The sequence below is a fragment of the Glycine soja genome, chromosome 17 (assembly GCF_004193775.1).
Source record: "Glycine soja cultivar W05 chromosome 17, ASM419377v2, whole genome shotgun sequence".
Lineage (NCBI taxonomy): Eukaryota > Viridiplantae > Streptophyta > Magnoliopsida > Fabales > Fabaceae > Glycine > Glycine soja.
The window spans coordinates 39976285-39998757 of NC_041018.1; the positions used below are offsets into that span (position 1 = coordinate 39976285).

General features: G+C 31.4%; 2 protein-coding genes across 5 annotated transcripts; both read left to right on the plus strand.

The window, feature by feature from the left end:
* The first annotated feature begins 771 nt into the window (after positions 1 to 771).
* LOC114391947 (NAC domain-containing protein 104-like) lies at positions 772 to 4076 on the plus strand. 4 transcript variants are annotated; one of them, XM_028352971.1, is made up of 5 exons: positions 772 to 1511; positions 1813 to 2085; positions 2706 to 2790; positions 3293 to 3626; positions 3711 to 4076. In XM_028352971.1, exons 1-4 carry the CDS (start codon positions 1068 to 1070, stop codon positions 3310 to 3312), a joined length of 822 nt encoding a protein of 273 aa, XP_028208772.1. In that variant the 5' UTR covers positions 772 to 1067; the 3' UTR covers positions 3313 to 3626; positions 3711 to 4076. The 4 variants fall into 4 exon arrangements, with proteins under 4 accessions (XP_028208772.1, XP_028208769.1, XP_028208770.1 ...); XM_028352968.1 differs by having other exon boundaries at positions 773 to 1511; positions 2706 to 2844; XM_028352969.1 differs by lacking the exon at positions 2706 to 2790 and having other exon boundaries at positions 783 to 1511.
* Positions 4077 to 12345: 8269 nt separating this feature from the next.
* Positions 12346 to 17487, plus strand: LOC114392856 (probable E3 ubiquitin-protein ligase RHG1A). The gene is made up of 6 exons (XM_028354102.1): positions 12346 to 12616; positions 13769 to 15539; positions 16066 to 16116; positions 16424 to 16522; positions 16700 to 16840; positions 17032 to 17487. The coding sequence occupies exons 2-6, from the start codon at positions 13863 to 13865 to the stop codon at positions 17161 to 17163; spliced, it is 2100 nt and encodes a 699-aa protein (XP_028209903.1). The 5' UTR covers positions 12346 to 12616; positions 13769 to 13862; the 3' UTR covers positions 17164 to 17487.
* Positions 17488 to 22473: the final 4986 nt, after the last annotated feature.

The following is a 22473-nucleotide window of genomic DNA, read 5'->3' on the forward strand; positions in this document are numbered from 1 at the left end:
ACATAAACTATTAAAAGTAAATATTTTCTCGTACCAATTAACATTCAATTTATAGTTTCTATAGTTTCTATCTTGACATTCCATGTATTTGAGAATTTGATTATTAATGATATGAGTTGAGTATGGTTTTGTCAAAAAAATAAATTAATATTTAATTTTAATGTTTAATAATGAATAAATTTCAAATCTTACTAATACAAATATGGAAAAAAATATTAAATACTTCTTCCATTTCTATTTATAAAACATAGTTAATAATATTTTTCTTTTTTATTGTAAGATTTTGTTTTATCTCTCTTGTCAAATATTTTTTTTATTAAAATATCCTTATTTGTTTTTTTCCTTCTCGTATGGAAATAAGAGAAAATTAATAGATTCCTAATAAAATTAAAAATATATTATAATTATAAACAAATTTAATTTTAAAAATTAAATCAACTAATTTTGAACTATATCTTCTAGTTAGGACAGAGGAGTATTGCACTATTTATTTCTTTCGAAGAATATTACATTATTAATCAGTAAAATTGTCGGAATTAAGAGAAACAGACACGCACGCAACGCGGCAACGCAAGCGCAAAATGCTAAGCTATGTCGCAGAACAAGCGGCATGCTCCGTCCACCTGAAATGTGTACATACAATTCCCTCCATTATTGGACAGTACCCTACACCTGCAAGCGCCCTGCCCGTACCCGATTCATCCCCACGGTCCAAATAAGGAAAAATTCCTAGAAGGCTTTCACTACGTGCTCCGCAGTCACACTCCGCACACGATGGATCCGCTACTCATCACCCAATGATTCCATCACCCCGCGCTCCACCGTGGCCAACACAATGGCGTCGTCACAGCCAATTAAAACGCGCCATGTCCCCACACTCACAGTCACCGGCGGGAGAGTGAACAAAGCTTGCAAAACACGATTCTCTGATTTCATTTTTTCTCACTACAAAACCACACTCACTCTCCTCCTCTCGCCTCTTTCCTTCTTTCTTTCTCCCATTCTCCTAAATTCCTCCAAAAACCCTAACACTCTCTCATTCTCAGTTTTTCTCAATCTTATGATTAATGGAAGACCACGCGCATGCTGCACTACCTCCCGGTTACCGGTTCTACCCTTCCGAAGAGGTTCTCGTCGGTTACTACTTAACCAAGAAGAACGAGAACCGGGAGGAGGGTTTCTACGGTTCTGATTTGATCAAAGAACTTGACCTCTACGATCACGATCCCTTCGAATTACCGGACGCTGCTGCTTGCTTTTCGTACGGTTACAAAGGGAGGAAGAAGCATTGGTTCTGTTACGCTAAAGAGACCAAACGCAGAAACAGAAGAAAGGTGAAAAGCGGGTTCTGGCTCCGGAAGGGAAAGGTTCGGGATATTTCCGACCACAACGGCGACGACGTCGTTTTGGGCACGAGGACGCGTTTCGTTTTCTACGTCGGCAATTCCCTGAAAAACGCTGCCAGAACCGATTGGATTTTGTACGAATACGCATTGGTTGACCGCTTTCTGGTACGGATTCGCCGATTGAATTCAAATAACACGAATTCGTGTAATAATTAGTGTGCTTTTGGATGAGCCTTTGCTAAAAATTTGGTTAAAATGTGACTAGATTAATGTTTGGATGTTAAGTACGCAAAAGTTACTTAAATTGTTCAAACTCGAAACAGATTTTGAAACTGTAATTAATTCCTCAATCTGAAACTAAATATGTAAACATTTTGCCTAGAATCAAGTTAACTGATATTTCAAACTTGCTACTGATTATTAATTAATTAAATGTGTAGCTAATGTGAACTTTTTTTGTTTGCAGGCTTCGTTTGTGCTTTGTCGTGTGGTGAATAAGCCTCCTCATAAGAATAGTCCGTCGGAGATCGGTCTGAGTTGTTGTGCTGAGGAGAGTGTTGTGGCGGTGGTGCGTCAGGTTGGTGTTCAGTGTGATGGATGTGCCGAAAGTGATGTTGTTGAAGCTAAGGTGTGTGATGAAGGCTTTGTTAATAGAGAGAATGAGATTGCTGAGAATCCAATTAGTGGTGAACATGGTGATCCAGCTGCACCTGTTTCAGTTGCTCAGGGAAGTCAGCCGGTAAGAAATTTAACTCTGATTTGATCTGTTGTCTTTTGTTTCGGCAAATTGCATGACTTAGGAAGCTTATCAATATAACTTATCATACATGATACATGTTTGGAAATGAGACACTGGAACATATCATACGGTTTTATTTCAAGGCAAAACTTAGATGTGGTATTGTTCATCAATCAAAATTGGAGTTTTACCTCAATTGGTGACCTTTACTGATTTTTAATGCAAACTTTTATCTTATAGATTAGCGAGGTGAAACTCTAGTTCTGGTTAAAGAACAACACCTAAAGTAATTAAGGGACTGCATTTATGTTTTGTCATTTATTTTATGTTTGGCATATTGTATGTGGAACATTTTGGCTTTTATAAAAGAGGTGGAACTGTGGAGAATAGAATTGAACCATTCCTTTTCATATTATTATGTGTTGTATGATTCTGTCTCCGTGTTAAATACTACCTTAGTGAGAAACCGTTGTTGCTGCTTGGTTGTGTTTCATTTTATTGTGCTGCATCTATGTTTGACACTATGAAATACTGCTGGGAAGGCTTTGTGTGTTGGTAGTTTTGTGTGTGAAACCAGATAGTTCCATTGCATTCATTTGAATTTTTTTTTTGTTTTGCAGTTGTCAATTGCAAACTTCTGCATCAGCAATTGCCTGAAAAATTTATTCAGAATTAGGGTCATCAATACAGGGAATCAGTCAAAATGTTTGTTGCAAGTACTTTTTTCTTTTAAATTTGGAAAGTTTTGAACTCATTCAGGTGATGGTGTTTTTTTAGATTGCATTTGCATGCATATTTTACTAGTAATATAACTTTTTTCTGTTGGATATAACATCTTAAGCCTTTAATTCTTTTGTCATAGTAAGTCACTAAAATATCAACTGCTTATATATACTCTTGGAAACTGGAAACACATACATGTGTTTTGTTTTATATATGTTTATAGTGATATTCTACTTTTCTGAAGGTGGAAAACACACTGGTTAGCAGAAAGCTCTACATATGCCAATTGAATAGTTATCATTGTTACTTGTTATTCCATCATTACTTAAAACATGTCCTATTTATTTATTCATTCATTCAGTTTTTAGCATATTCTTTTGCCCTTAGCCCCTTACACCCTTTTCAGTTGTCTTTTCATTTCACATGGAGAAAAGAAAGTGTTGCTTAAGCATTAAATTCTTATGTTTGCTATTGTGATTATCAGGTTCAGGAAAGGCTTTCTAAACTTCCCAGTGGCAGTGCATTGTTCGTAGGAGCTATGACATCTCAGCAACTTATGCTTTCCATTCTAGAGGAGGATTTCATAGAATTGGATGATATTGCATGAATTGATTGGTTTTAAGAGATTTTGTGAATTCTAATACTGCTCTGAGGAGTAATTATCACCTGAAACAATTGTATTCAGAATGGATTATTGACCCAGCTAAAGGGGAGAAAGATTTATGATAATGAGTAGCTATTATTCCACTCAAACGAAGAAACATACTGTCGAATGGGGTTGAGGCAAATGTCATGAAATGATCACTTCGCATGTTAAGGTAGTTACTATAGATCTTTGTATGTTACTCTCTTGAGCTACTTGAGAAAATATTCAGCAGTTCTTCTTTGTTTTGGGAATGCAGATTTTCTCCTGTGCCTACTGCAGGGCAATTGGCTCCAGAGGGATAGAGTTAGAGTTAGATATTGGTATTGGTAATTGGAATATGCGATTTACTCTAGTATGCTATGAGCAACTTCACCGTACTTCATGCTTTCATTGTTCCCTTGATCGACCTGTTCCTATTTAAATTTAATTAGCATTCCTGGGATCATCTGAATTTCCTATCTGCACCTTAGTAGCAAGACCTATTTGTTACTGTCTGTGCTACTTTCTTTTTCCTATATTGTTCAAGAGGAGAATCAGATGAATTCCAAATTGTAAGTGTTCCAACATAATGATAGTTTATGAATTGACTTAACCTTTATACTTTTGAGGTTATGCTGACTAATTTTATGTTCTTCATGGTATTTTTGTTTGGATAAATCTCTCCATAAATACTTATGAGAGAAGAAAATAAAAGAAAAAATGAAATTAGATTCTCGATAATTAAAATTAGTTTATGCATAAGTTAAAAATTAGCTTTTGGAGAAGTAATAAGAGAAAGCTTCTACAAATTAGCTTAGGAGAAGTTTTTTTCATTTTTCTTTTTAATTTTCTTCTCCTATTAGTGCTTATAGAGAAGCTTAAGGCCCAACATATATTCTGCAATCTGGTACCGTGCCATGTATACGGTGGTTTTTGACATTTGGATTTGTGTAGTTGTTGTTAATAACAATGATGTCTATGCCTCTGGGCATGGGTTTGGACTAGCTGTATCAAATTATGTTTGTGTATTGGTAGTTTGGGGGAGGATTTCAACTTGCTTACTGCATTTTTATGGGTATATTATGTAACTAGTTTCGATTTATTGCTACATGTGAGGTATAACTATTCTGTTTTTGAAAGTCATTGTATTCCCTTTTTTTTTTTTGGCTGAAAGTTTGAAGTCGGCCCTGAAAGGCATCTGAGTCGGGTTAAAATTCCACTTGATTTCAAGAGTATGTCCTATGGAAAAGTTCTGAAAACTAGGTACCAATGCATCAAGAATCATTTATCCATTGAATCCTGTGTTTTGTTGTGTCTATGACATTATTATGTGTGAGAGCAATGCTAGCAACACGTTCAGTGAATTTAACATGGGTCCCACTTAAAAATCATGACTCTTTTTAGTGGGTCTGACAAAGACAAAATTTTTATCCATGGAGTATACTGTAAATGTAAAGAGTCTGTTGTTAGCTTGTGCCTATATGGAAACTATGTAATTTATATCTGTTGTGCTTTGAAATGTGCAATTAATATACTAACATTTGGAAGTTCATATTTGGTTTGTGATGTGCTCTGTATGCTTTAACTTCAAGTCTCATTCAAAGGTTTCAGAAATCATGGTTCCTGAGATCCATCCGTTTCTCCCTAAATGTGACTTATTTAAATTTAAACATGGGAGTATCTTTGAGCTTCAGTAAAGATGTCAAAATTTTAGGCATACTTTAGATGTTGGACAAACGATTTATATTTTGCAGCAGTTATTCTTTCTTTTACCCAAAGCATTGGGTGTTGCGTTGTGTGCGCCTGCCAAGTTTGGCACCACATATGCAGAAATAATTTTTTTTGTTGGGTGGGTCGATGTAATGCCAAAAAGCATTGTTGTTGTGAACAGATAGATCAACTGGCCTCCTAACTTTTTTGTTATTTGTTTTTATTTTGTGATCCTCCTCAGCTCCTCTTATGCATTTTGGTGTTTCCTCTTTCAAATGTTGTTTAGAGGCATTTGTAGTTTAATGTTAAAATTATCAACAAATATCAGCGTCAGTTTACACATGGAATGAGATTCCAACAAAGCCCAGTTTACAAATGAATCTAGGCTTTTACTTCCTCTTCCTGCACCTTTTTTGCTTACTGCACCCCACAAAAGGCTTCAGACAAAAATACCCCTTTCACCATGGGACTAAAGTGAGAAATCAAGCCCAATAAGGTGATTACTATTTTTTCCCCTTGAAATAAGATATTCTCATAGTAAAAAATTATTATCAACATTATAATATAGAGATCAACGAAGTGAATTTTGTTTCTACCAATAAAGTTTTTTTCATATTAAGATAATTACTCACTAACCGGAATTCACTTCAAGATAATCTAAATAATTTCCAACTTTTTAAAGAAAAAAAGGACTGTGATATTGGAGCCACCGCTTGAAATTGAGATGGGTCAAATTATAAGTTATCTAGATTCTCGAGTAAGAAAGATTTCTAAAGAGTTTTATCTGAAAAAAAAACAAATAATGTTACAATACAAAAAAAAAAACTCTTAAAAATAACGAGTTTTATTTTCCGATATAATTTTTGGAGAAACAACTGTTCCACGTGGAGGAGAAGTGTGATTAAGGAGTAGTGTAATTAGAAGACAAAAAAAAATAACAATTTTTTTTTGTAAGATCTTTACGAGTAACTTTACTTGTGTAATATAAGTACAATAACTATTTAGAGTATTTTTTTGGGGATAAAAAATAGTTAGGCTATTTTCAAGAGATTTATGAACTGAGTCTAAATTGAGCTTGAGGCACATCAAGTTTTTTTAATTATCGATATAGGTTAGGCTAGAACTTTTATTTAAAAATATTGTTTAGTTAAGATCAAGTTTTTGGTCATTTATAAGATATTCTAGGCTTAATAACTCGACCTATTTAATTAAATATAAACAATATAATCATAAAATAATTATATAAACTTACATTATTATTGTTATAAATTTTTAATGTAATGTTACGATATTTTCTGCTGTATTTAAACGCTTAACCTTGCTATCAACATTATGTTGGTTTGACCGTTTGAGTTAAGGGCTTAAGGCTTATTAGTTTATTTAAAAGTAGTTTTTAAACCTTTTATTTTAGAGAAAGTAGTTTTTAAACCTATTTAATGAGTTTTCTCAAACTTTTGAAAAGGGTATGTGCAAGGGGCACGTGTAGCAAAAAATAACCATTAAAAAGGTTATATCTTCTCTTAAAATTTGGTTAAGCTTGAGTTTTAAATTAAAAAATTAGGCTAGACTCAAGTCTTTTGCAAGTTCTATGTGTTAGTTTTGGGCTAATTGCACTTTCTAATGCATGTTGAACATGAGCCTTTGTTTCATTGTGGATTCACGTTTAACATGTTGGAATGTCGATAAAAAAAGATACACCACAAAATAAATATTGGTACATGTAATTTTGATGTCTTATGGGAGTAACAAATTTAAAGCTAAATTTTGCAATTAAGATTTTTAGCTAAGACATTATAATTAAAAATAATGTGTGTAGGCATGGAATTCACAACTAATTAGCCATGGCAACGGCTAAACACCAACTATTTTTTTAAAATAAAATATTTGACTTGATGAAGGGACTATGTTCTTCGATTAGGTTTCTAATCCACTTCATATAATTTTTATTAAGGTTGGGGTACTAAGATTTTTATATTACGTTACTCCTACGATGTGTTGGACAGATGGATTAAAATTTTCAATTTCAAATTTTAGAGACTGAAATTAAACTTGCCTGAATTTGAAGGACTAATAAGCCTAAAAATTTTCATGTTAAAACATGGAATGAAATAGTAATTTTAAGTAATCAATAATCATAAATTTCTACCTAAAAAATCATAAAGTTATTTATCAATTATGTTAAAAATAATGAATGTTTTTACACTTTACCTTAATAATTTACATTTATAGATGCTTACCAAAAAAAATTACATTTATAGGTAGATAGTTTGTTTTGTTATTATAAGGACAATTTTTTCGTATATTTTATCACTTTTTTACAATAATAAGTTGCTTATGAAATCTTAAAACATAATTTAAAATTATTTATATATTTAATATAATTTAATCGTTCAACAAACAACTAATATACTACTGTAATACTGTGATATCTATAATTAGAAGTGCCCAATTGATATTTGTAAAGTTCTTATGTGCTTGTAACCTGTAGGTGCCTCAACATCTTGAATTCATCACCTAACCATTTGTCTCAAGTTTGATCCTTGTTTTGTTTTTTAGTGCCACTTATCAAAACGCATTATGGTCAAAGTTATCGTAACTAGCGCGTCCTCAACACTCTCGTCATGCCTCTATCTATCTCTTTTGTTTCCGTTTTCCCTTTTTTCTTCTTCATTAAATTTCAATGCAGATCCTATTTTGGTTTATAGCTTTGAAATTTTGTTTTGTTTTATTGGGCGTCCATGCCAGATAGTACCATGAATTATTAGATACAAGAATGCTTTCTCAAGCCAACTTGAGTGGTTCGAACTTTACATGTGTCTTCATCTTTGAACTCTCTGATTCTCATTTTTCCAGCGTATTTGGGTGACTTCAACTTTTAACTGGACTTTAATTTTTGGGAAATGTAGTAAATTAGGAAAAGATTCGAATCTATGTTCAAATAAAATTTGTATACATTTAATGTTAGATTGTAATTCAAACATAGTTACATCTAAAAGATGGTCTGAGTGATAAGACAAAGCAATTTCATTTTTTATTTTTGGAAAAAAATGTATTGCTAATTCTTATATTTTCTTTTGTCAATTGTGATCAAGATTATTATATCCTTTCACATGGATGACTTTAATCTTTAAACAACATTGAGTATTAATAAATTATTAATGAAAGTGGTATTAGATTTGGTCTTTTAAAAAGATTTTGTATTTAAAATTTGTGGATAAAAATTTTATTATTTAAATTTTCTTAAAAATAATTATCAATAAAATTGATAGATATTCTGGTAAATAAAACATGAGACTTTTCATTTTTTTTAAAGAATTTATCATGTTTTTTAAAGTTAGAAAAGGCTAAATTTACTTATTTTTAAAGTTTGATAATCAATTTTATTAATATAAAAATACATAAACCTTGAACAGATTTTACCCAAAATATAAGAACAAATCCCCCGTCTTTTCTTTTATAGCTGGGCCAATTAATGATACCCAGTTTCTTTCAAAGAAAGCTCGTTTTTAATTATGCTTGAAATGTGGTTGATGTGAAACAATCTTGGGGTCGAATGCTATTTAATCATCAATCTATTTCTCATTTGTAATTATATAAGCTTTCCCATTATCTCTTTCTCACAGTTTGCTATAGACCAGGGAAAAAATATATTATATATTTTGCTCTCTTTTGGCTATGAGGAGGGGAAAGAGGCCAAGTTAGGCATGAAAAGATGAAAAGCACTAAACCGTGTTTGAAGGCATCAAATTTGAAATTTCAACGAAGGTCTGCTTTGTTGTTAACACTCGAATTGATGCCTAATGATAATGGACTAACAGCTAATGCTTTAACCCTATGTATCGACAATGTAAATATTCTTACGTTATTATTCAATTATATATATATATATATATATATATATATATTATAACTATTATTTCTTGTAATAATTATTTAATTTTTTATTTAAAATAATATTTAATTGATTGATAATATAAAAATATTTATATCAGTATTATATCAAAAGTAATAGTAATACTTTTTTATATTATTATTATTATAATAGTTGGTTAACATTTTGGTCATATGTTTTTTTCTTCTTTTAATTATGTATGTTAACTAGTTTATTTCTTTTTTTTCTTTGGTGTAACCTTTTTACTCCGTATAAGTAATTTAAGGAGTCTAAATCGGTTAAATGTGACATGTGAGAATTATAAACTTTAATATTATATTTAATTTTTATGGATAAAAAGAAATGGATTGAAACATGTGATTATGTGACTAAACATCACTAATCAGATTCATTGGATTTGAGTCCAGCCATACTGTTCCATGTTTTCCCACCATTTCTATACATTTTAACAAAAAAAAATGTGTTTAATACAAATTTCTAAAGTCAATTTTAACTGTTATAATAGTTAATTCTACTGAAATTTGCAGTAAAGTAACCTTTGAAATAAATCCCATTAATTGTTTTAAAAAAGATTTAAAATTAATATTATAACCCTTTTGGGGGGTAAAATTTTAATGTGGTTCACGTTTTTTACGATACATAATCTGTATATAAAAAAAGTATATTTATTTTATGACAAATGAAGTAAAATTTGAAGGAAAAAAAATAATAAGAAACATTGTCAGTTGGCCGAAGTATATACAGTTTTATTTTTTCCTTCATGACCTTAAAGGATATTGGTGAAATCTTGACACTGCTACGAGTCATTATCCAATTTTTAATTATTCATACGAAAGCGTATGCAACAATTACGTAAAATATGTACAGAAACAGCAATATTTAAATAGACATTGTAAAAGCAAATAGCATGCATAGCATAGATATCATTATTTGTCATTTTTATGGTCAGTTGTATATTACAATAATTCGCATAAGGTTCCAGAAAATGTCAGAATCGTGGAAAACTTTAGATATTCGCTTATATAAATGGAGATCCATATTCTATTCATTTTTAATGGTTCTGTTGGTTTTTTCAAAGGGGCCATCACGCGTTGAGCCGTGAATCCAAGAGAACCAAAATGGATAGACAAGAAATCGATTTAATGGCCAAAAACTATATAATAAAAAATTTACATAGTGGTATAGTGGAGACAGATGGAAAGCAAAGTAATAACCCCGTTTAGAAGGGTTAGAGAAGAAAAGAAGTGGGAGAAACTAGAAAGAGGTAGCACACAAAGATGACCAAGTTTCACAAAAAAGAATAAAATAGAATGCCCCACGATAGGAGCAATGTCACACACCGTTTAAACTTTAAAGAAGATCAGAATCCGACACATAGTTCATGGAAAAACAAGAAAATAAATAAATAAATAAATTAAAGACAAAGGAAAGTTCTTTGTGGTGGTGGTGGTGGAACCTTGTGGGGGGGGGGTCTTTAGGTCCATGTCTTCTCACCTCTTTAAAGCAAAGCAAAATTGATAGATAAATTGGTGGTATGCATCCCCAAACACCCAAAAGCTATTGCTAGTACCATATCAACATAACGTTGATAATATTTTTAAGTACATAGCCTGTTATTTTCTATTAAAAATAATTTTGTTCAAATTAAGTAAAATCATTATAATTATTATTTTCTCCTAAATATTTAATACAATTATATATTCAATACTCAAATTTAAAATTTTAAGTCTTGTATATATGAAAAAAATATCGTTTCAAATATATAAATTTTTTAAATAGATTTTATACATTGAGAAATTAATCTTTAATTTCCTGTTGAGAATATCTAAAGAGAAAAAAAAAAAAAAAAAGCTAGAGCTCCCATCATCACAATCCACACAACCACACTAGCTAGGCACACATTAACGCTTTGGCTAAGTTGCACCTAAAATTGTACCGACAAAAAATCTAGTGACCCTAGGATGTTTCACATTTGGTCATTTTTATTTACTATTCATCCCATGTAATTTCTTTCCCCAACCTAAACGAGGGTTATATCATTATCATATGTATGTGGGGAGAAAGACAACACAACAAAAAAAGTCTATAAATAGTTAGTCAAAATTCATCCAAGCAAGCACCAAGATTTTGGGCACAACAAATAGAGAAAAAAAAGGGAAAATGCAAGTCATCCGGTGTGGACCCTCGATATTATAACTAAAGCCACGTGCACTATTATTTAATTTATAAATAAAATGAATCCTAAGTCACAAAGAAGGGGAGAAAATAAAACTAAAAAAGTAAAACAGAAAAAGCAAAGAAAGGGAAGGAGCATGTGAGAGTATAAATGTGAATGGGATGGTAAAAGAGAAATAGTCATAGAGAGGTGGGTGCTTGGCGTGAAGGAGATGTAATGTAACCACAACCAAGAGTATTATTATTACTATTATTATACTACTTTAATGAAAATGTAAAACATGACAATATATAATTAAAGCTGTTGAATTGAAAATAATAGTATAATTGTATAATAATAATGAAATTAAAAGTTTTTTTTTTCCTTCTGTTTCACCTAAAATGACACTACTATTTGAATATATTAAAAATTTCTGGGGAAGTGGGGGCTGTGTTGGCAACACTGGTCATTTATTAGCATTATGTTATTTTGTTGTGTTTGGAGACAGAAGGCAGAGAGAGAGATGATGCATTTCTTAATTTCATGGAGAGAAAAATCAGAAAAAAGAAGGACCCATGCAATGCAAGCATCACCCATTTGGTAAGCTGCCAAACAAGGGCCAACAAGGGCCAACAGGCACACCCTTTCAACCTTTGGTCACATTACCAGTTACCTAAAATACTAGTATAATCACCAAATTACCATCATTAATAATTCACTTAATGCCACCAATAAAATAATGTTATTTGTGAGTGTGAAAAATGTAAATGATAATAATAAATAAACAGTAAATACCAATTAATTAGTTAATGGTTTGAGTGGTTTTTAATTCAATTTTCTTAGGTAATGTTTGGGATTTGAGTTGCGTAAATAAAAAAAAAATTGAAAGAAGAGAATCACACTAAAATTATTAGTCAGATTTTCTGAAAAAATATTAATTTATCACAAAAGTCCAATAAACAAAAAAAAAACAGTAAATATCATTTTGCAATAGAAGCTGGTGTCTCCACCTCCAAGGCTATGACTTTTGCATAAACACCCTCTCTCTCCTATTCGGCTGTTTTTATTTTATTTTATTTTATTTTTCTTAAAATTGAATATTACTCTCTCTTTAATCTCTTCTCTCATCTTTCCTATCTCATATTTTTGATATCATTTTCTTCTTCATCCTCCACCTAGAGTACCCTCTTTTCTCTTCTCTTTTCTTCTTCTTCCCCTTTCCATTTGTCAGTTTTGTTCTCACCTCTCTTTGTTTTTTTTTTCCTCCTCAAGTGTGAAAAGGGGAATAATAAATAAATCCAATAAAAAAAAAGAAAAAAAGCATCCACAACAAAACATGGGATGGGGTGCTTTCTTTGCTTATTCTCTCAGTTAGTCATCCTTTGATATTTTTTCTGATAGATCGGTGTTGTTTCGTTTTGTTCCTGTAAGTTTCCTGCACCCTTTTCTTCATTTTCCATTTGTCTGATCAGTCTATGGTTTTTCAGGATTCAAAACCTATAAAGTTTGAATTTTTTCTGGGTTTTTAATAATTTTCTTGGGGTTTGATTGGAGTATTCATCCTTTTCCTAATGATTTTACATGCTTTTTTGCCCCTGAGAAACTATGCTGGTTTTTGTTGCGTTGAATTGTTTAATCCATCCTGTTTTTGAAACGTTGCAAGAGTTTTGCTGATCTTGGCAAAAAAAAAAACATTTTTTTTGTTCTGTTTTGTTGATTATCTTTTGTAAAAAAGGAGTTGACTTTATTGTTGTGCTTCGTGATAATTGTCTTCTTTCTCTGCTGGGTCTGTATTTTCTTTGGTGTTAATCAATTGGTAATGCTGCATTATTGGGTTTTGTACTGTAGGGTTCCTTAGTTGATAAAAGAGGTGTTTGTGTTGTGATGTTTGTTGCTTGTGGTGTTTGGAAATAGTCTCCTTGTTCTTCATCCTAAGCTTTAGTGTTTAGGAAGCTTAGTTTTACATTGATTTTATTGGTGTATATGATAAAAATGTAGTATTCATTTTATTTGTTTGTGCCATAATCTAAAATTTGTATGGACAACGCATGAAGTTACTCTATTGTCCAAATATTGCTGTTGATGTATAACAATTTCCTGAAACAAATACAGATAATGTTGCTTCAACCTTCCTCCATTATGGTTTCAGCTTTCAACAGATACTGCCTATGTGTCTTGATATTGATGGAAATCTTGTATGCTATCACCTAATAAAGATTTTAATTATTTCTTGTTGCTTTCATGTTATGATCACCAGACTTTGCTTTCAGTGCTAGTTTATAAAGAGAGCCAATATAGAGCTCAAGTCCTGCTTCTACTACAATTCATAGTTTACTAATAGATATGCAATTGAGACTGGTGCATTATAAAGGAAGTGGGAACATTCAAACTTGGGATAACTGTTGCTTTTAGGAGTTTAGAGTTTGAGTGACAATAACATAATGAATTTTGAAATAATTATCCCAAACTGGGTTTCCACAATGATCACTATTTGATGTGACTTACGGTATTTTACTGTTAGTGAATAGGGTATGTGCATTTTCAATGTCTAATATTTAATTTCCTGTTTGTTGGACAGATCTGCTAAGCTGAGTGAGCGTGTTCCTTGCTGCTTTATTGAGGAATTCCTTTCGTATATTTAATTTGAGTTCGGAAACTTTTACATATCTCCAATGCAAGGGCAGAGAGGTACAATTGGTTCCTTGCCAGAAACCATAGAATTTGATTGTGGATCTACATCAAGTGCTGCTACAGTTGAACCACATATATTCTGGAATAATATGCGGAATCCTGCAGAAAATCAATTTGTACTTTCCCCCAGTGATATAAACCCATCTCACATGAATTCTATAAACAATGAATGGCAGAACTTGAGTGGATGGAGCATAGGTGAGCCAAGTTCCAGTAATACACAGAATGGGGTTGCCAACAATGAGCAGAAAAGAGAGCTAGGATTATTGTCTTCATTAAGTTCCGGTGCTATAGCTGGTCCAAGACTTGAAGAAAGGCGCTTTGAATCAAACAATGCCTTTTCATTGGACAACGTCAATACAAGTCCTATGCATATACGCAGCTCCAGTTCTCACTTGGTGCCACAGAACCTCAACTTAAACGCAAGTTTAGCCGATAGTGGTACTGATAACAGCTATCATGTGGAACGACCTCCTAGCTTGATCAAGTCTAGTGGACCGTTAAATGAGCATGTTGCACCAACAGTTGGTTCTGGTCCTTTTCTGCTTCCTTCTGGAACTGCTAATGGCTTTTTAGGTGAGGAAACTGATGGTAGGCCAGGTTGTTCTCTAGACACCCGCCGTGTATCTTGTAAAAGAAAGGCTGTTGAACGAAATGTTGGACAATCTTCAGATGGTGGAAGTTCTAGCTATAGTCAGCATACAGATGGTAGTACTTGGAACACTCTTCCTACTCAGGCTTATGGGGGGATCAGTTTTAACAGATCTGCCCCAACGGATCAGGTAAATGCGAGACTTGGCCTGAGTACGGGGGATGGATCCTCTGAAAGCATTCCTGTGTCAAATGTAGCAAGAAGCTCAGGAAGTTTCCACAGAAATTTTCGTCCGAGGACAAGTCCTTCAAGTCAACAAATTTCTGTTCCTCCCACTGCAATCTCAAGTGGGAATGTTATTAGGAGTTCTGGTGTTTCATCACCCTCTCCTATATTGCAACGATTTCATCCTGTTGATAATTCTTTTGACTTGAGGGCAGTGCCACCTGTTGATACTATGGTTCCTCAAAGTCAGCCCCTTGTTATTCATGTTCCTGCTTTACCAAGGAATGCACAGTCATTCAGGTGGAGTGGTGGTTCCAGTTCAACAAACAACCATTCCTCAAACTCAGTTATGTGTGCAGATAGAAATAATCTACCAAATGAGGAAGCAAGCTCAAGAAGTATGCCTAGAAACATTATAGAATACCCAATGTTTGTGCCTGCAACCAACTTAAGAAACGTTGTTCGGAATCCAGCTAGAACTTCAAATAATGCAAATTTAAGTATTCCAGGAAATGTTGGTTCTTCATCGCGGACAGGCTCAAATCCAGCTGTCAATCCACCACCTGCCTCGGCGTGGGTTTCTCGCCCTAATCCTCAGCAGTATCCGCGCAGATTATCTGAATATGTTCGTCGGTCCTTGTTTTCTCCTGGTTTGGAAGCTGCTGGAAGTTCAAGCAATAGTTATACTCCCTTCCGTGGTCCTCCTACTTCATCTGAATCAAGGGGACTGTCATCTGGGGTAAACCCGTTCGAGAGGCAAGGTGATAGTGAATTTGGAATTCCATATTCGTTACAATCTTTGGTTGTTGCTGGTGAAGGAAGTAGTAGACTTGTATCTGAGGTCTGTATTCAGCTCTTTCTTCTCCTGCATATCATTATTATTGTAGGTGTAACTGCTGGAAAAGATTGATTCTTTAATATGTGTCTTAGATGTAAGCTGGCATGTGTTCTGCTGCTATCAGCCTCGTTTTTTCTTTGAAATAGCACTTTTTTGTTGAAATTATATATTTGATCTTAGGATCAGGAGTTATTTTAAGGAAAACTCCAGGCTGGATGAGGTAAGGTTTTGAATATAACAATTGGTAATGATTTATAGTAAAGTAAGCAAAATAAAAAGTATAGGAGCAAATGTGATTAGACCTTACTCTTATGGTCAATCATCACACTAGGTTTGATTGAATTGCTTGAGTTGCCACTTTGGTTAAATTTTTTAAAACAATTTAACTTTTATTCTGAATATAAGCCAATGATACCTTCTGAAGACAATTTCCAAGCTCTATTACTTTAACACTTTTGGGAGTTGCAATATTTTTATTTTCTTTTATAAATATTGTTCTCTTGGACCTAACACATCTGCTTTTGTGCAGCTGCGCAATGTGTTGGGCCTCATGCGTAGGGGTGGGAACCTGCGATTTGAGGTTAGTTTTATTTCAAATTAATGTTGTATGTTGACAATGCACTGATGTTGAGTAAAGCTTTCTTGGCCCCTTTTTTATCCCCTGATCCGTCTCTCTATGCAAAAAACTGAGGGTGAACTTGAAAGTTTTAAATTTCTATGGATTTTGTTTTGATTTGGGGAAATTGCATCTGCAATCAACATCAACCAGCTTGAAAGTGATATGGGTTGCTATCTGTTTATTTCATCTATTCTTGGTTGCATACGAGCTATTTGAACTGATATATTTATACTAGTATTGTAAGATGTGTGGTTGGATTCTATGACAGGATGTTATGATCCTTGACCCTTCAGTGTTCTCTGGAATTGCTGATATTCATGATCGACACAGGGATATGCGACTTGATGTGGATAACATGTCCTATGAGGTAAAGACTTAAAATTACTTATTTCTACATTTGTATGCATATGCATATGTTTTAACACATTACACATGTGTATATATACTCCTCTGTGTCCTTTTGCCACTTTGCTTGTATTAGAAGTTGATGCTTGATGCTTTATTTTATGAGTTTCTTATTATGTAACGCTTATGGACATAATAGGAGCTATTGGCTCTGGAAGAACGCATTGGAAATGTGAGCACTGGATTAAGTGAGGAGATTGTATCGAAACTTTTGAAAAAGAAGAAGTATTCAGCTGAACCAGATTCTCAGCATGAGGCAGAACCATGCTGTGTTTGTCAGGTAAACTTAGCTAGCTGATTCTTTGTCCTCAGCATGCATGTGCACATAACACATTGGCCTTATTCTTATTATACTTTGAGTTATGATTATTTTGTTCATATACACATTGGTCTTATAACTTGAGTTATGATTAGTTGATTACTTTAACATCTTTCATATTGGTCTTATAAGTTGAGTTATGTTATGTGCAGGAGGAGTATAAAGATGGGGATGATTTAGGATCACTGGATTGTGGGCATGATTACCATAGAGATTGTATTAAACAGTGGCTAATGCATAAGAATTTGTGTCCCATTTGTAAGACAACGGGCTTGGCAACCTGAGACTTGTATCAAAAATATTTTCATATTTTCTCTTAGAAGATGAACATTGAGGTCAAGGAAAGTGGCACAATTTAATCAGAAAATTCTGCTGAATTGTAGCTGAAGTCTCTGGTGCTTTGCTGCTTACTAAATGGCCCATCTTCTTAAGCCTTAGCCAAATTTCTTATTATCAAATTTTTTGTTTACTTGTAGAAGCCAATGATCTCCGGTTAAAGTGACACATGAGATGATTGGTGTGGTGGATAAAGGAACATTTCTTAACTGTAGTTGACAAGGCTTGTTTTACATTTATGAAATTTTTTATACATTGCTCATATTATTTTTGCTCTTGGTCGATTTATGTGTGATTGATCAATGGGTTAAACTGGATTGGTATTTGGTAGTATAGCGCAAGAAAATGGTTTAAATAATGCAAGATTGAAACGGTTAATCATTAATGTAAAATATCTGTCATTCATTGTATTTTCTTTTAAATAATTTATTTGTGACAAATTTAGGCTGTGTTTAAAAAATAGTTTATTTGGATTTATGATGTCTTCATAAGATATTTTAATCTTGTTTCAGAAAGTTCTTTAGGATAGATTATGAAAATAGCCTATAGCTTATATACAAATAGTTTAATTATATTTTCTTTTCTATTGTAGAAATAGTTTATACAAAAAGCATTTCCTTGACTAAGTACAAATTTAATAAATACATAATTAGGTTGTTTAATCAAGGTTTCTTAATGTTAGTTTTATTAATAAAAACGAGTTTTAAGTAAGTTAGTCGATTTTATTTAAAAGGAAAATTCGAGTATTGTATGGATTTCTTAAAATTTAAGCTTTAATATTTTGTTCGGATTAAGAATGAAGTAGGGGAAACTGGGGAAGGGGGTAGGAAGGAAACAAATAAAAATGATAGAAATAAAAGAGAAATAGGGTAAAAAAATATAAAAAGGAGAGGAATGGAAAGATTTCTCTTCACTGATTTGGGTGAGGGGAAAAGAGAGTAAAAATAAATTATATGAAAATATTTTTATATTGATTAACAAATTGTTGTTTTTATTTTATTATTATTTCTAGAAAAAAGTATTTTGATATTATTACTTTTATAGTTTTATGTTATTTTTATTTTTTAGGCAATATTTGTAAAGTAGAATGAAACAGAATATGGTGAGAGTCATGAATATTTGTAACTTTTTCTTCCCAATTCTCCTCCAAACAAAGGAAATAACTAAAATCACTCCTAAATCTTTCCTTCCCAAATCTTTTCCTCCTAAATTAACCAAAACATAGGGTAAGTCTTATTCATTTTCACAAAATTTACATATAAGGTGAAAAAAGTTAAATCTTATAAAGATTATATTGATTATATATTTATTTAATGTATAGTCTCACTACACTTTTATAAGAAATATTACATTGATCATATCTTTAGTTAGTGTATGATCTCAACACACGTTTTTTAATACATGAGACTAAATATTTGAAGTCTGAAACATAATATAATCCCATGACAAGGAATAAACATCTAGAATATAGACAAAGTCAGCATTAGGAGCGGGTGTATGTGTGTTCTTTTGATTTTTTTGAGCTGTTAACCCCTCTAAGTTAACAAAAAAAAATCTAAAAAATAAATTCTGATATTATTTTAAAATTTAAATTCATGACATAACTCAATCCCATAGAACTAATCTATTATATAAGAACTAACTAAGTCCTTCAAGGACTATATCAATCATATTTCAACTTATGTTAGATCTCAACAACATTCTTTGCCATATCATTATTAGATTTTTTTATTCCATCTAGATGCATAAATATTGTTTACATATACCTAAATACACATATTTACATCAGTTTAATGATATGATTGTACAAGATTTTTCTACATAAGGTAAAGTTAATGCATAACTAGTATTGTCCTATCAGTACTTAATTTGTGGTTATGCTTTTCATAACTAGTTTCTAGTGAATCTATGAATAACGGGAAAAAAAAAGCACACAAAACTTATTGGTCAACACACTAGGCAAAGGAGGTGAGTGTCTTTATGACATAAACTCTACCCTCACAAAACCAACCTATTAGACGAGAATTATCCAAGTCCCATAGGAATTATATGGAACATATTTTTCAATTGATGTGAGATCTCAATAACATTCTTCAACATATAATTATTAGATCTTTTATTCCCTCTAGATGCATAAACATTGTTTACATATATACCTAAATACACATATTTACATAGTTTTAATGATATGATTCTACAATATTTTACTAGATTTCATACACAATCTAAAATTAATATGTAACTAACACCATCATATTAAATTTAATGTATGGTTCTGCATTTCGGAACTAGTTTCTAGTGAATTTGAGAATAACAAAGAGAAGTAACCCACCGACACACTAGACAAAGGAGGTGAGTGATGAAGAGAAATACATTGGGCTGCCAAAGGGGAAAGATACACTAAGAATCATTAGAGGTGGGAAATGCATGGTGGAGTTTAATTATCCAAAAAAGGGTGTGAGAATGAGAGTGATGTGCATAAGGGAGAAAGAGGGGTTCACTTTAGGAAGAAGAGATAGGTATTTTAGGTATTATAAAATTGCCAAAAAAAAAAAAGGATTTGAAGAGAAAGATTGAAGAGGTACAAAAAGAAAGAGTTTCCCTCATATTGTAAAAAAGCTCAATTGTATATTAGAATGAAATTAGAAAAGGCTTGTTTAGCAATGTGGGCTTCAAACTTAAAAATTGAATTGGTTCGCAGGCCCAATAATAAAAAAATAAATTAAAAATTGTAAACCAAATAAAAAATTATTAAAATATGATAAAAATAAATTATTTTTAATTAGAAATACAAAATATGTAACATAAGATTAATGAAAAATATAATAAAACATACAATAATTAATGAAATAGTAAAATTTAAAATAAAACTTAATTAATGAAATAGTAAAATTTAAAATAAAACTTTTGTTGCATCACTTAAGCATCAAATAAAATATAATTCTTTAAATATCTTTGTTTTTATATAAAAAAATATAAATATAAAAATTCTAAGAAAGAGGTCAAATATACTAAACACCAAGTATTAGCTATCTAAAATTTTAAGGATCCTAACCACAAGAGGTAGTTTTAAGTAAATAAAAGTGTAAAATATAAAATAATAAATAACATTAAAAAAATATTTAGTGCAAGGGTTGGCTTGTTAACTCGCGAACCAAACTCATCTAACCTGTGAATTAAATGGATCGAGCCAAATAAGCTCACATTTAAATACACAGACGTTTTAACTAGTTCTAATCCGCTTAGTCCCATATATCCATATTATTTATGAAAATACATGTAAGTTTTGCTTGGTAGAATAAGGAACATTAACCCAATTCTTTATTTTTAAATTATTAATGAATATATCAATAACAATGTAACTAATTACAATACAAAAGACGTCTAATTTATCTAAAAAAAGATGTCTAATTTTTTGTTGCTTTAGCAGTAAAAGCATACAGTTGAATGCGTATCGGTCATATTCTTGTAACTTTGCTGATAAAAAAATATTGTAATTTTATTTCATTTAGGATTGCAAATATTTTCATATTACAGACAATTTTATTTGAGGTGAAAATATATAATATAATATTGCAAGACTAGTTTTTCTAGTGAGATTTTTTTATATGCACGAGAGTTGAATCTAAAAATTTCATTTTAAATAAAAATAGAATTGTTCATTCGTACCAAACTGAGTTCGTCAAAGCAAAACAAATACATGTTTCTGTAAAATAAACTTTATATTTTTCTAATTTATTATTCATATTTTTTTAAAAGATAAAAGACAGCTTTTATTTTTTTCGAGAGATAAAAGACAGGCATTCACCCATCAATTGGTAGTTTTTACTTCTTTTTTTTTTTTACAAAACAAAGTAGTTTTTACTTCTTATATAACTGGCTAACATATTTGTAAGAAGAATTAGACATGTACTATCTGAATTAAGTATTTTTTTATCAACCAAAATCCGTTTTTTAGATAAAGGTTTTCAAACCGAATTACTACTTAAGGAGTATCTTACAAGTAGTAATAGTAGTATATTAAAATACAATATTAGTTTTTTTGGGAGTTGGGAGGAGTTAATCAAATACTGCTCACCAGTCACCATAAAGGGAATGGCAAAGGGCCCATTAGTAAACTCATTGGCATTCAAGCCCATTATTTCCTTTATTTCATCCAAATATATTCTCTCTCTAATTTAAAACATATGTGATATTATCCAAAAAAAATACAAATATGAGATGAACAATAATTTGATTCAATTATAAAAAATTCAAATCATAGCATGATAACATCATTTATTTTGTTTTTATTACTCGTTATTAAAGTATCTAAACTACTAGCCAAAGACCAAATCCGAAATTCCTTGCTTGATTTTTTTTTTTTTTGAAAAATTTACAAGTAATAGAGGGGGAAAAAAGTAGTAGGTGTTTTGTATTGGGAAAATTTTTGAGCAAACACGCTACCAAAAGTAGCCTCGGGAATTGCACATTTTGGCTCTATAATAAATTGGTCTCGTTTGGTTGGATAAGACGGTGAAGATTACTATGACGTCTTTTGACTTTTGAATTTTCTTCTTTTCATTTGAGAAAAAATGATTATGTATCAACATTGTAAATTTTTATATATAATTATCTGATCATAATTTATTATATATAATAAATTTATTAATTTTTAAAATAATTATTTTAAAATAATTTAAATAATAATTTATAATTAAATGATAATATAAAATTATTTTTTTACTTAACCGTGTATAAACATTAAATTTTTTTCGATATATTCTTTTATTTATTTCTTCACTTTAATTTCTGAACTTTCTGGCAGGTTAAGGCGTTAAGCATTGGAAATCCATGGTCAAACTAATTATACAACCAACAAAATTCAACACGGCAAGATAAAATACTTAACGCCAATTAACTGTTTCTGACACTGCAATAAATAAGTAGTTTTTTCTGGAAGAAAATAACTTAGCAGACTACCAATGATATTTTTCTTATTCACAATAAATTAACATTTTTGATACGTGAGTTCGTATTTATTTTATTACGAATTCAATCATTGATGCCCATCTTCGTATTGAGATAAAAAAAATCTTTTAAAATAAATCTGCGAATTTTGAGTACGAATTATATATATATGCATCAACATGAATACACGTTTTTTATGAGATACTAAGGTATATAATAGGTTCAACTAAATATGAACAAATTATGATTTTTTGTGCACACTAAAAAAACTTTATGAATTTTGGTTTAAGTGTCTCTTTAATTTACAA

Coding starts and splice junctions, on each gene's coding strand:
- LOC114391947 (XM_028352968.1), top strand. CDS start 1,068: ATGGAAGACCACGCGCATGCTGCACTACCTCCCGGTTACCGGTTCTAC. Junction 1,512..1,812: donor CATTGGTTGACCGCTTTCTG/GTACGGATTCGC, acceptor TTTTGTTTGCAG/GCTTCGTTTGTGCTTTGTCG. Junction 2,086..2,705: donor TTGCTCAGGGAAGTCAGCCG/GTAAGAAATTTA, acceptor TTTGTTTTGCAG/TTGTCAATTGCAAACTTCTG.
- LOC114392856 (XM_028354102.1), top strand. CDS start 13,863: ATGCAAGGGCAGAGAGGTACAATTGGTTCCTTGCCAGAAACCATAGAA. Junction 15,540..16,065: donor GTAGTAGACTTGTATCTGAG/GTCTGTATTCAG, acceptor GCTTTTGTGCAG/CTGCGCAATGTGTTGGGCCT. Junction 16,523..16,699: donor TGGATAACATGTCCTATGAG/GTAAAGACTTAA, acceptor TGGACATAATAG/GAGCTATTGGCTCTGGAAGA.